Source organism: Miniopterus natalensis, chromosome 18 (genome assembly GCF_054644295.1).
Source record: "Miniopterus natalensis isolate mMinNat1 chromosome 18, mMinNat1.hap1, whole genome shotgun sequence".
Classification (NCBI taxonomy): Eukaryota; Metazoa; Chordata; class Mammalia; order Chiroptera; family Miniopteridae; genus Miniopterus; species Miniopterus natalensis.
In genome coordinates, this window is record NC_142098.1 from 34,103,077 (window position 1) to 34,114,617 (window position 11,541).

The following is an 11,541-nucleotide window of genomic DNA, read 5'->3' on the forward strand; positions in this document are numbered from 1 at the left end:
AATCACCTGCCGCGCACCTCTAGATCTTTGCTGGGGCAGTCCCACCTAGAACACCACCCTTCCTGCCGGAGCTAAGGAATGATTCCTTCTTTTCGTGCGGTCTCAGTTAACTCTGAAAAGTTATCCTCGCCCCTACCAGCCTAGAACCCCAGGGCACGCACCCCCATGATTACTCCGGCCAATGGTTTTCACGGAACAGCCCTGACCTCTCCAGGTCTCACAGTCCGGTGACTGTCTTCCTTTAGCACGGAAGTCGTGTATGGGCGAGGGAGCGGTGGTTCCTGCCTCAGCCTTAGGGGGGCTGGTCCGCCTACCAGGCACCGGGTCACAGCACCCGGCACGGTGCTAGCGCTCTGCAAACGGGGGGTCGTTATGGTATTCTAAGCGTCCGGCGGGCCTTCCTCCGGGACCGAGGGCTCAGAGTCTAGGGTCCAACGATGCCCACTAGCCGGAACCTGGAGGCGGGGGCCCACTGCTCACCCAGGATCCCGCCCTAAGGGTTCTAACGCTAGGGGGCTTCCTGCTGAGGGGTGCGGGGGAGACACTACGTTTAGAAAACTATGATAGTCATGGGAAATGCGGGGGACGCCATCAAATACGCTGCGGAACCTTTCCCCCCAAGTGAGAGGGGGGATCCCCGAAATAGGGGTCCTCGTGGAAACTAAGTTAGAAATGGGGTCAGTGGCACTAAGAGCGTAGGGCAGGCATGTTGGGTCTGCGGGTTTGGGGAGATAAGAAAGTTGGGGGTGGGATGATGGGGATCTAAACCAGCTCTCAGTCACACTGGGAAGATCCAAAAGGCCCGCAGAATCGAGATGAGGGTCGGTGCCGCGACTTTGACACGTGATTCGGGCGGTCGGATCGAGCCACGGCTGGTCCCACAGAAGGGCGGGGTCGAGAGGTCCGGACGTCAGAAGAATGCGGTGGGGGGAGGGGGAGAGAGGGGCCCCACCCCTGCGCGCCCCCGCGCCCGGCCCGGACGCCCCTCGCGCCGGCGCGCGCGGACCCGACGCGTCGGAACCGTCCTCTGCGCGGTAGTTCTCAGCTACTCGCCTGCCCGCGCGCGCCCATGGCAGGTGACCCGGAGGCCGCGGCGTTCGCATCCCCGCGCTCCTGGCCTCCGTCCCTCCCCCCCTTGCTTTCCGGCGGCGGCTACTGGCGGCGGGCGGCACCTCCCACCCATTCCCCCGCACCCCTCCTGGACCCCTCGCCCCTATCCCCTACCAGCTCGGCGGCGAGCCTGGCCGGCCGTCCGGAATCGAAAAGAGAGCAGGCACGGGGAAGTTTTGGGAGAGGGAGGGACGGGCCTTAAAGGGACCACGACCTCTTTTCAGCATGGGGAAAAAATGGGGAGACGAGAGGGGGGCCAGACCGAGAGTTGCTCCGCGGTTGAATGGAGAAAACAACGCTCTAATGGAATGGGAAGACTGTAGGGCCGCTGCGTCCCTTTTCCCCAAATACCCCCAACTCTTTAACCCTTACTTCCCCTCACAGAAATTATGCCTCTTGGTAAACCGTCCTTCGCCCTTGCACACACATCCCCAGGCACCACTGATCTGATTCCTGTCACTGTGGGTTAGTTTTCATTTTCTAGAATGAAATTATATAGCGTGCACTCTCATGTCTGCGTTTTTTCATTCAATGTAATTATTTTGAGATTCATACATGTTGAACAAGAATTCATTCTTTTTATTTCTGGGTCCTGTTCCATTGCATGGAATAGTTTAAGTCACCCCCGTTTGTTTACTGAGTCACCCATTGATGGACATTTGGGTTGTTTCCAGTTTTGGCGATTACAAATAAAAGTGATATGAACACTGGTGTATAAGTCTATGTGGACATTCCTTTTCTCCAGCATATATACCTATGAGTGAAATGCCTGGATCATATGGTAGGTGTATACAGGGTGTCCCCCAAAAATGTATACACACTTTAACAGCTGATAGCTCAATTTTGAAAATGAAATGCATTTTAACACTGCCTTTATAATAATCAAAATGCAGATATACATTTTTTGGGGACACCCTATATTTAATGTAAGAAACTGCCAAGCTATTTTCCAACGTAGTTATACCATGGTGTACGTACTTAATAATAATAAACTGGTTGAACAAATAGGCTTGATTTTAATTCATTCATCCTTTCATTCAAAACATATTTATTGGGCACTACTCTGTGCCAGGCCCTGGGGACTCTGCAGTGAACAAGGCACACAAAATTCCCACCATGGGGAGCTAAGGTTTGACTTACAACCTCTCTCAGCACAGGTGATACGGTTTAGAGGTTGGGAGCACACATTGCTCAGGAGACAGATGGCTTGGGTCCAAATCCTGGCCGTGTGGCCTTGGGCAAGTCCTCTTATCTGTGAGTCTTACACTGTAAAAAGGGGAAGAGAGTAATGCAATCTTTGACTCCTAAGGTTGTGGCCTTGTCAGTTCACAAACTGGCTCCTGTACACAGAGGGCAGGGAGAGAGCCAAGAAAGAGGCAGACCACTCCAGATTGGTAGGTGGAATAAGTAAGGGGATTTTGAGGCTTGTCCTGGGCTGCTGCAAGATGAGTAGATCTCTGTAACCGCATGCCAGGATCTTAAAAGTTTACATAGAGGCCTTAACTGGGCTCAGTCACATGTACCATCCAGATGATTTCAACATCACCTTCCTCAAGGCTATTTCCTTGGAACAGCTCCTACTATGGGAACAAGTACATTCCAAGGACAGAGGAGGGGATGAGGAGCTTCTAATTGCCCAGGTCCAGCTTAAGGGTCAACTGGTGGTCACATCATCTCCATGACCTCCAACAGGCACGCAAGCCACTAAGCACTGACTAGTACCCAGAGAATAAATGGCGGCCCATTGTATTTGGATTTACATTTCCCTAATTTTTAGTATCTTTTCACATGCCTATTAGCCAGTTGTTTATCTTAAGTCCTTTGCCCATTTTTAAATGGGCTGTTTTGGGTTTTTTTGTTGCTGAGTTTTGGGAATTCTCTGCATATTCTGAATCTTAACTCCTTATGATTTGCTAATATTTTCTCCTTTTCCGTGGATTTTTTGTCCTGTTGTTTCCTTTGATGCACAGAAGTTTTTTTTCCTTCTTTCCGGTGCCTTTGAATCGAACCCAAGATCCTTCGGTCCACAACCCAATGCGCTAACCACTGAGAAAACCAGCCAGAGTGCACATAAGTTTTTAATTTTTGCAAAGGCCTGAGGTGTGTGGGAACAGTGAAGAGGTTCCTGAGGCTGTAGCAGGTGAGTGAGGAGGCCAGCGGGAGGAGAGGAGAATCCAGAAGGTCATATGGGGCCTTATGAGCCTCAAGAGCCTGAGGAAGGACTCAGGTTTTCACTGGGGCCCATGTGACCTGACACCTGGGACCTGTAGCCTGGGAGAACAGTGAAACTTGGGATATACTGGGTTACTACACTTGGTCTTAGCCAAAAGGCTAAGAAGTGATGGGATATATTGGGTTTAAATAAAATGTTATTCAAGTTAATTTCACTTGTTTCTTTTTAGTTTTTAAAAATTGTAGCTACTGGAATATTTAGAATTACATGTGTAGCTTACATTGTATTCTTATTGGACAGTGCTGTTCTGAGGGGAGAGGCAAGACTATGGACAATTAACACAATAAATAAGTATATTATATGGTACAGTGGTACCTCGGTTTTCGAATGTAATCCGTTCCGGAAGCCCGTTCGAGATCTGAAACGTTAGAAAACCGAGGGATCAACAGCGGACAGCGAGGCCTCAGGATCTTGCCCGCAGCAGAAGCCACGTGGCATGTTCGACTTCCGAGGTGTATTGGAAAACCGAAGCATTTCCTTCCGGGTTTCTGGCGTTCGTAACCGAAATGTTCGTCAATGGAGACGTTGGAAAACCGAGGTGCCACTGTATGTAATATACTTACAACTTTTATGGAAAAAATAAAGATCAGGGTAGGGACTATATCAGTTTCCTGTTGCTACTGTAACAAATTACTGCAAACTTAGTGGCTTAAAAAACACACCAATTTATTATTTTGCAGTTCTGAAGGTCAAAAGTCCAAAATAGATCTTAGGGGTCTAAAACCAAAGGCTGAGTTTCTGCTGGAGGTTCCAGGGGAAAATCCAGTCCTTGTTCTTTTCAGCGTCTAGAGGGTGCCTGCATTCTTTGGCCCCTGGCCCTCACTCCAACCTCTGCTTGCATCATCACTTCTCTTCCTCTGACTGACCCTCCTGCCTCCTTCTTATTAGGACCCTTGTGATTACATTGGGCCCACCAGAATCCAGGATAACCTCCCCATCTTAAGATCCTTAATTTAATCACATCTGTAGAGTCTTTTACCATGTAAAGTAACATAGTCACAGATTCTGGGGATTGGGAAGAGGACATTGGGGGGGCGGTGTGCATCATTCTGCCTTCTACAGGGAGGGTCAAGGGAGAGGAGTTATACAGTTTTAGACAGATGTGTCTGAGAGAGCTTCACTGAGACTATGAAATCTGCCTAAAGATCTGAAAGAAGGGAGAGAAGGAACAGTGTAGATATTAGGGAAGGGCATTCCAGGAAGCAGGAACAGCCAATGCAAAGGCCCAGAGGTAGGCTGTTCCCTTTTCCTGGGATCTCCGCCTCCTTGCTGCCCCTAAACAACAGGTGCCCATGCATCTTGCTTGAAGAGCAGAAAGGCTTGAGACTCCTATTCGTCATTGGTCTCCTGGCACAGTCTGTATTCCCCAGGGTTCCTCAAAGGGCAGGTCAGCCTTCGGGGACAGGCAGGAACCTGGGTCAGAAAGGCAACAGGGCCAGCCTTCCCCTCTACTCACAGTCCAACCAGTGGTCACCTGGGCTCTGGAGTGGCCTTGTCCTTGCAGCGTCCTCCTGCGGTGCCACTGGCGCAGGGAGGCACTGGCCTCGGAACTGAGCCGCTTGGGCGCCCATCCTGCCTCAGGCTGGTAGTGGGCAATGTGGTAGAGTGCCCCAAACCATGTGGTCAGGTAGTACCCAACTAGGGGCAAGAAGGAGAGGTTGGCACAGCTCTTCCGGCTTCCCTGGTGGCCCGAAGGCCACTTCAGTTTGCCAGCTTTCCCTCCTGCTCCAAGGTGAGGCTGTTTGGGGCGCCCCCTGTTGGATCCTGACCTTCTGGGGATGGGGGCTCACCTTCTCCCAGTAGCTCTTCAGGATCCAAGAGCTCCATAAGAAACTCCACATCCAGCTGTGTCTCCCCAATGTCTGGACTCCAGATAAGCTCTTCAGTCAGCGCTGGGAGGAAGGCATCAGCGCCCAGGGGCTCTGGGGAAGCCCAGGACAGGCTCAGAGATGGATGGGGGCGTGCAGGCCCCTTACAACAATCCCAAGACCACGAGCGCTGGCTGCCCCTCTTGTTGCTTGATGTGCAAACGCCTCTTACCTGACCTCCGGGCCTGCCTGGACACCTCCCACAGGGCGTGCTACCCTTGCCCCTCGACGTGCACACAGGCGCCTCCTAACGGGCTCCCGCAACACTCAAGGCGGGTCCGCATCCAGGTGGACGCAGACTCCTCCTTTACCTTGGTTCTCGCCGGAAGCCAGGCCCGCGTAGATGTCACTGCACACCGCCAGCAGCATCGCCACCTTACGGCGTGGGGCACAGGCAGCGTGAAGGTGCCGGAGGCGTGAGTGGACGCGGCTCCGTAGGGTGGGGGCGGGGGCGGGGCCCTGCCCCTCAGGCCCCGCCCCCTGAGCCCCGGGAGGCCCCGCCCCTGCCCGCAGGGCTGTTTGGCGCCTCCGCAGTCGCCGCAACTCTGGGGCGCGGAGCGTGCGGAGTCGCGTCCACAGGGCTGGCTTCAGGGGCGCCAATACCGCCCGGCACAAGGCCGTCTCCACCGCGGGGCCTGCAAGGGGCAGACTGGGTGAGGGAAGAGTCGCCCGGCTGACCCACGGGCACCCGCTCGCTCCACCGACCCTCCCTGGCCTGCCACCACCCCTTCCGAACTTCTGGGCACCCACAGTGTAGACATGGGTATGAACACGCGTGGGAGAGGGAGCCTGGGTGTGAATACCTGCGTGGGAGAGGGGATCGTGGCTGTCACACCTGTGTGAGATGGGGCGTGGTGAACCGAATAGGTGGTACTATGTGTAGGAAAGGGCGTGTGAGTGGGAAAGGAAGCAGGTGTGCACAGGGATGCACAGGAAGAACTTGGGTGTGGACACTTATGTAGGGCCAAGTGATGGCAAATGTGAACGATGTGGGTTCAGGGAGTGGCCATAAGTTCCCTCCCAGTTCTCCCATTACCAAGATCCTCGTCCTTCTGGGGGAGCCCAGGCCCTCTGCTCCCAAAGACAGCCCTGACATTGGGATCCTTTGCTAAGTGATCCTGGAGGTCAGTAAGGAAGTGCCGCACATCCTGAAGCAGCTCCGTGGCAGGGTCCCCAGGCCTGTGGGAGCCTCCGGCGTCTGAGATGACACGGGCCTGAAGGCCTCGGAACTGCCTGGCCACATAGCTGCTCCGGGCCATAGCCAGGGCCCTGATATGACTAGTAAGCACATCCTCTAGTCCTTCTTTATCTTTGTAGTCGTCACCCTCCTCTTCCTCCTCCTCCTCCAGGCTGGCCAGAGCTAGCCCAGGATGGTCTACTTCTGGGCTGAGTGGGCCTTCGACCCAAGAGACCCGATGAGGGCTGGGGTTCCTGGGGGCTGGATGTGAAGAGAGGGTTAGTCCCACAGAACGGCAGCAGCAGCTCCCTCATCTCAGGGACCCAGGGCCCTGCCCAGCTAACCTGGATCATTTTTCTTGGTAGTTTCTGGAGGTGTCTCTGGGGGAGTCTGTTCCATCCCCTGCCCTCTGTGCGACTCCAGGTAGAGCTTGTTCATCACAAAGAACATCCTCCCTGAGGTATTGAGCTGGACACTGCCAATCTGTAGAGGATCTGGGGGCCAGCAGAAGTGAGGTGTCCCAGATGTCCAAGGGGCCAGCCCTGGTTCCTTCAGGGCATCAGGAGACTTAGCTCCCAGACTCATTACTGTAGGAGCTGTGGCTTGGGACCTGGCCCGTCCTTGCTCAGGCCCAGGAGTCACCTCCCCCTCTTGCTCTCTTAGACTCTCCCTCAAACCTAGTAGTCTGGTCCTCCAAGTGCCATCCTCCTGGACCAAGTAGGCAGAAAGTTGGCCTCTCCCTCCCTTAGAGAACCATGCCTCACCTGTGTGCTGTTCCCCAGGTCCTAGAGTGGGAGGGGGCAAGAGTAGTGTTCTGGGCAAAACATCCCTGAGAAAAGATAAGTGGGAGCTACAATGTGGTTAAGGTGTCTTAGGGAAGGATCTCCCTTAGTCCTTTTGATGGGTAACCTGTACCTGCTGGCTGATAGGAAGGCCAGGAGATGGGGCAGGTCTGGCATGCAGAGGTTAGAGGACTCCAGGGACACACCTGGGGGAGGGGCAAGGAGGGAGAAGTTAGAAAACACGAGGGGTGGCAGCCTCTTCTTCCCTAGGACTCTTTCTTCCCAAGTCCTGAATCCCCCCAAGAACTTGCAGAACAGGGAAATTTCTACTCCTTGTAGTCCCCATCTTTTCGTATGTCTTTATGCTTGTATCCCACCAAATATTCATTCATTAGACAGACAAGTTTTTATTGCACATCTTTTCATTCCTAGATACTGGGGATACAGTCTTCAAAAGGCAGATATAATCGTTGCCTTCCTATAGCTTACCTTTTAGTAGAGGGGGACAGAAAATAAATGAGTAGAAAAATAAAGATAAGTGTATTGAGTGCTATAAACAAAATGGAGTAATTGAAAATAACTAGGGCTATCTTAACTGTGGTGGTCAAGGAAGGTTACATTTCTACAGAGGATTGAAGGATGGAGACTAAATCAGTCATTCAAGGAAGAGCATTAATTCGGGGTGAACAAATGCAAAGGCCCTGAGGCTGGGACTCATCTAGTGTGCTTGAGGAACAGAGAAGAGAACAGTGTGGCTGGAGCAGAGTGAATGAGGGGTGGCAGGTGGAGAGGTGGGCAGGTTGACTACTGAAATACCTTATAAGCCATGATGAGGATTTTAAATTTTTATCTAAAGATATTGCATATCCTTTGCAGAGTTTAAGGCAGAAATGTATAACATCTGATTGACTGAAATACCACTCTGGCTGCTGTGGTGAGAATGAATTGCAGGAAGGAAAGGGATACCAGAGAGAAGGCTACTGAAAGGAGGCCTAGGAAAGAGGTGATGGTGGCTTGGACTAGGGTGATGGAGGCAGAGAGGATTGGGAAGATTTGAGAGATATTCTGGAAGTAAAGTTGGCCGTTCTTGATAAATTTGCTGTTGACTAGAAACTCAGGGGTAGGAACCTCACCTCCAGGAAGCTTCTGGATCTGGTAGGTGTTGACTTCCCCTGGTGAAGGTCCTGTCCGCAACACCAGGACCTGGCTGGGGTCATGTCCTGTGACCAGGAAACTCTGGGGGGTGGAGACAAAGGTCAGCATGAAGAGGATTTGTCTACATAGATGTGTTACTTTTGCATGCATAGCATCCATTTCCCTTATTTGGGGCTCCACACCCCCAATTTCCTTTAGAGAACCCCACTCCTTCTCAGTCCATGTGAGTCAGACTGACTCCCCACAAGTCCTCAGAGTGGGTCCATGACCTGACTTAGCCAACAGGAACCACTGTGATTGGTTCAGAGATGGGCATGTGACCCAAGCTTAACCAATGGGAATCTTCTACAGGAATTTTGCTGCAGCTCTTTGGGAAGAGGCCTCTTTTTTAAAAATAAAATAGTTTATTGATTTTTAGAGAGAAAAGGAGAGGGTGAGAGAGAAACATCAATGTGGGAACTTAACATAGATCAGCTGCCTCCGACACACCTCCATGGGGATTGAGCCCACAACCCAGGCATGTGCCCTGACTGGGAATCGAACTGGCAACCTTTTTGGTGCACTGGATGACGCTCATCCAACTGAGCCACACTGGCCAGGGCAAGAGGCCTCTTTTTACACTGGTTTTGCCAATCTGGTGAGATGTGGTGCTGAGCTGGGGACAGCCATCTCTGACAACACAAGGAGAGAGCTCCTCCAAGGAGGACACTATGGTAGGCTGTTAGTTGTCTTATCCAAATCTATCCCCTATTCCTTGCAGAACACCAGCTTTGCTCAGGGCATTAATATGCACAGCCATCGAAGATGAATAATGGTGCTTCCCGTCTCTGGCTGTACAACTCCTAGATGAGCTTTAAAAAATATTGCTACTGGGCCCCATCCATTTATTCTGAATCAAATGTAAAGGCTATTGCTTTTGCTGGTAAAAGAAACAGATGGAACTGGTGCTTCATTTCTTCCCTTCTTCTGGCCCAGAACACACATATGTGCTTGGACCTGGAGTAGCCACTGGGCAACTATGAGGAACATCCAAGAGAACTGTAGATGCTGCCCTTGATGCCACCCAAGCTGCTGAACTAGAGCCAGCAGCTGCCTTTCTGGTTGTTAGAAAGATAAATGCTACCCTGGCCAATGTTGCTCAGTGGTTAGAATGTCGGCCCATGCATTAAAGGGTTGCAGGCTTGATTCTTGGTCAAGGGCACATACCAGGGTTGCAGGTTCAATCCCTGGCCCCGGTCAGGGTGTGTGCAAGAGGCAACCAATCGATGTGTCTCTCTGAGATTGATATTCCTCCCCTCCCCTCTCCCTCTCCCTCTCCCTCTCCCTCTCCCTCTCCCTCTCCCTCTCCCTCTCCCTCTCCCTCTCCCTCTCCCTCTCCCTCTCCCTCTCCCTCTCCCTCTCCCTCTCCCCTTCTCTTCTCTTCTCCTCTCCTCCTCTCTTTCTCTCTCTTCCTCTCCTCCCCCTCCCTCTCCCTCCCTTCCATTCTCTCTAAAAATCAATGGAAAAATATCCTCAGGTGAGGATTAACAACAACAAAAAGATAAATGCCTATTTGTTTAAACGACTATAGAATGAGTGTTTGTTACTTACAGCCCCAAAACATTCAGAATTCCCCAAGAAACAGGATGAAGAGAAATGTGTAAGTTGTCTGATCCTCAGGCCCTAGGAATTCCTGAAATTACTCCTGGGTTTTCAGTCATTTGAATCAATAAGTAGCCTTTTGGGTTTGCCCTGTTTGTGTTGTGTGTCACTAGCAACTAGGAGTCCTAACTGATTCAGGGTGTCATGGAAGGGTCAGAAAGTGTCTCCAGCTGTGAGTACTCACCCCCGGTGGCCACAGCTCCAGAAGGGCTTCTGCACCCTGGGCCTCCAGCTCTGGGATCTGCCACACCCCCCATGTCCTCTGCAGTCGAAGAAGTGGCTCTGGGGCTCCAAGGGTCCCTAAGCAGATTTCGCCTGCTCCATTCTCCTGTGATGGGACCAGTCTGGGACATGCAAGGTCCAGGAGACCAGGGGTCAGAGGTGGGCAGTTGGACAATGAGGGGGGGTCAAAGGTCCAGAAAGGAAAAGCCCAGAGGTGAAGGGTCAGAGATGGGGTTCAGAGTCCTGTGTGGAGGCAGCATTAGATGCTCCTGAATCCTGGGGCAGGAGACGGAGACCCCAGCCTCCCGCAGCGCTCACCTCTCGCCATCGGTGGGGCCTGCCAAGGCCTGGTCCTCTGGCTGGGCCATCTTCAGGATGCAGGAGGCCAGCAGGCCATGGCCTGGCCTCTGGCAGGGAGGAAGATAAGGCTCAAGGCTGCTGCAGTTCAGGGGTAATGTTCAAAATATTTGCAACCAGTATGGCAGAGACCCTCGCCAATCAGAATGGACCCAAGGCTTCTTTCTGTGCCAGTTGTGAATTCTTTCATCACTGGATGGTGGGGTGCTCTGGGATCCCGGGAGGGAGGTCAGTGTGTCTTGGGGTGGGAGGAGAGGGAGAGGACTCAAAATGGCAAGCATTTACCAAACGGTGGGGAAATATTTCAGGTTTTAACATCCAGTGCAGCCGTGTGAATGTGGACCAGCTGAGTAACAAGCGTAGTCAAAACCCAGTGCCTAGAAAAGGGCTCGGTCCATAATCAGCTCCATAAATGAGACGAATGTTATACAACGCCCCCTGCTACTCCCTTCCCAGTCTATGGAGGGACCCTCAAATATTGCCCTCCTACATTTTTTTATGAAAAATTTCAAACATTCAGAAAAATGAAAAGAATTTTACAGGGTACATCCCTATACCCACTACCTAGATTCTACCATTATTTTACTCTTTGCTTTCTCACATAGCCAACCCTCTATCTGTCCATTGGACCCCAACCTTTAACCAGGTACAGATGCCTATAGTGGGTTACCAGTTGAGGTGGGCATTTTTGAATAGTTCCCCTGAAGCATTCCTAGGAGTAGGAACCTGGATCTAGACATCCATGCATCCCACAAATATTGGTTACAGGCCCAGAATTAGGTGCTGGTGCCCTGGGGACAGAATAGGCCCTGCTCTCAGGGGCATCCATTCTTTTTGGGGTAGGTAGAGTGGATGGATAATAAACAGCTAAACAAATCAACCAGCCCACTGACCAGAAGCCCAGGGTGTCAGGAAGGGGGAACCAGGGCAGGTGCCCTGTCCTGGAAGAGGCAGGCAGGAGGGATGGGGGAGAGAGGCAGATGCTCACCTGGGTCC

The 11,541-nt window shown here is 52.0% G+C and overlaps 1 protein-coding gene across 1 annotated transcript; it reads right to left on the reverse strand.

The window, feature by feature from the left end:
- Positions 1–2,819: 2,819 nt before the first annotated feature.
- On the reverse strand, positions 2,820–10,556 carry RINL (Ras and Rab interactor like). The gene is made up of 11 exons (XM_087827426.1): positions 10,507–10,556; positions 10,151–10,391; positions 8,304–8,406; positions 7,304–7,376; positions 7,153–7,217; positions 6,733–6,882; positions 6,248–6,649; positions 5,523–5,846; positions 5,134–5,265; positions 4,818–4,981; positions 2,820–4,736 (listed from the first exon to the last, which is right to left on the reverse strand). Exons 1-11 carry the CDS (start codon positions 10,554–10,556, stop codon positions 4,680–4,682), a joined length of 1,761 nt encoding a protein of 586 aa, XP_087683552.1. The 3' UTR covers positions 2,820–4,679.
- Between the last annotated feature and the right edge of the window lie 985 nt (positions 10,557–11,541).

Excerpts from the sequence above, each read along its gene's own strand:
- RINL (XM_087827426.1), bottom strand. The coding sequence starts at position 10,556 with ATGGCCCAGCCAGAGGACCAGGCCTTGGCAGGCCCCACCGATGGCGAG. Across the intron at positions 10,392-10,506 it reads GGCCCCACCGATGGCGAGAG|TCCTTTCTGGACCTTTGACC; the intron begins GTGAGCGCTGCG and ends CCTCTGGGCTTT. Across the intron at positions 6,650-6,732 it reads TACCAAGAAAAATGATCCAG|CCCCCAGGAACCCCAGCCCT; the intron begins GTTAGCTGGGCA and ends CTTCACATCCAG.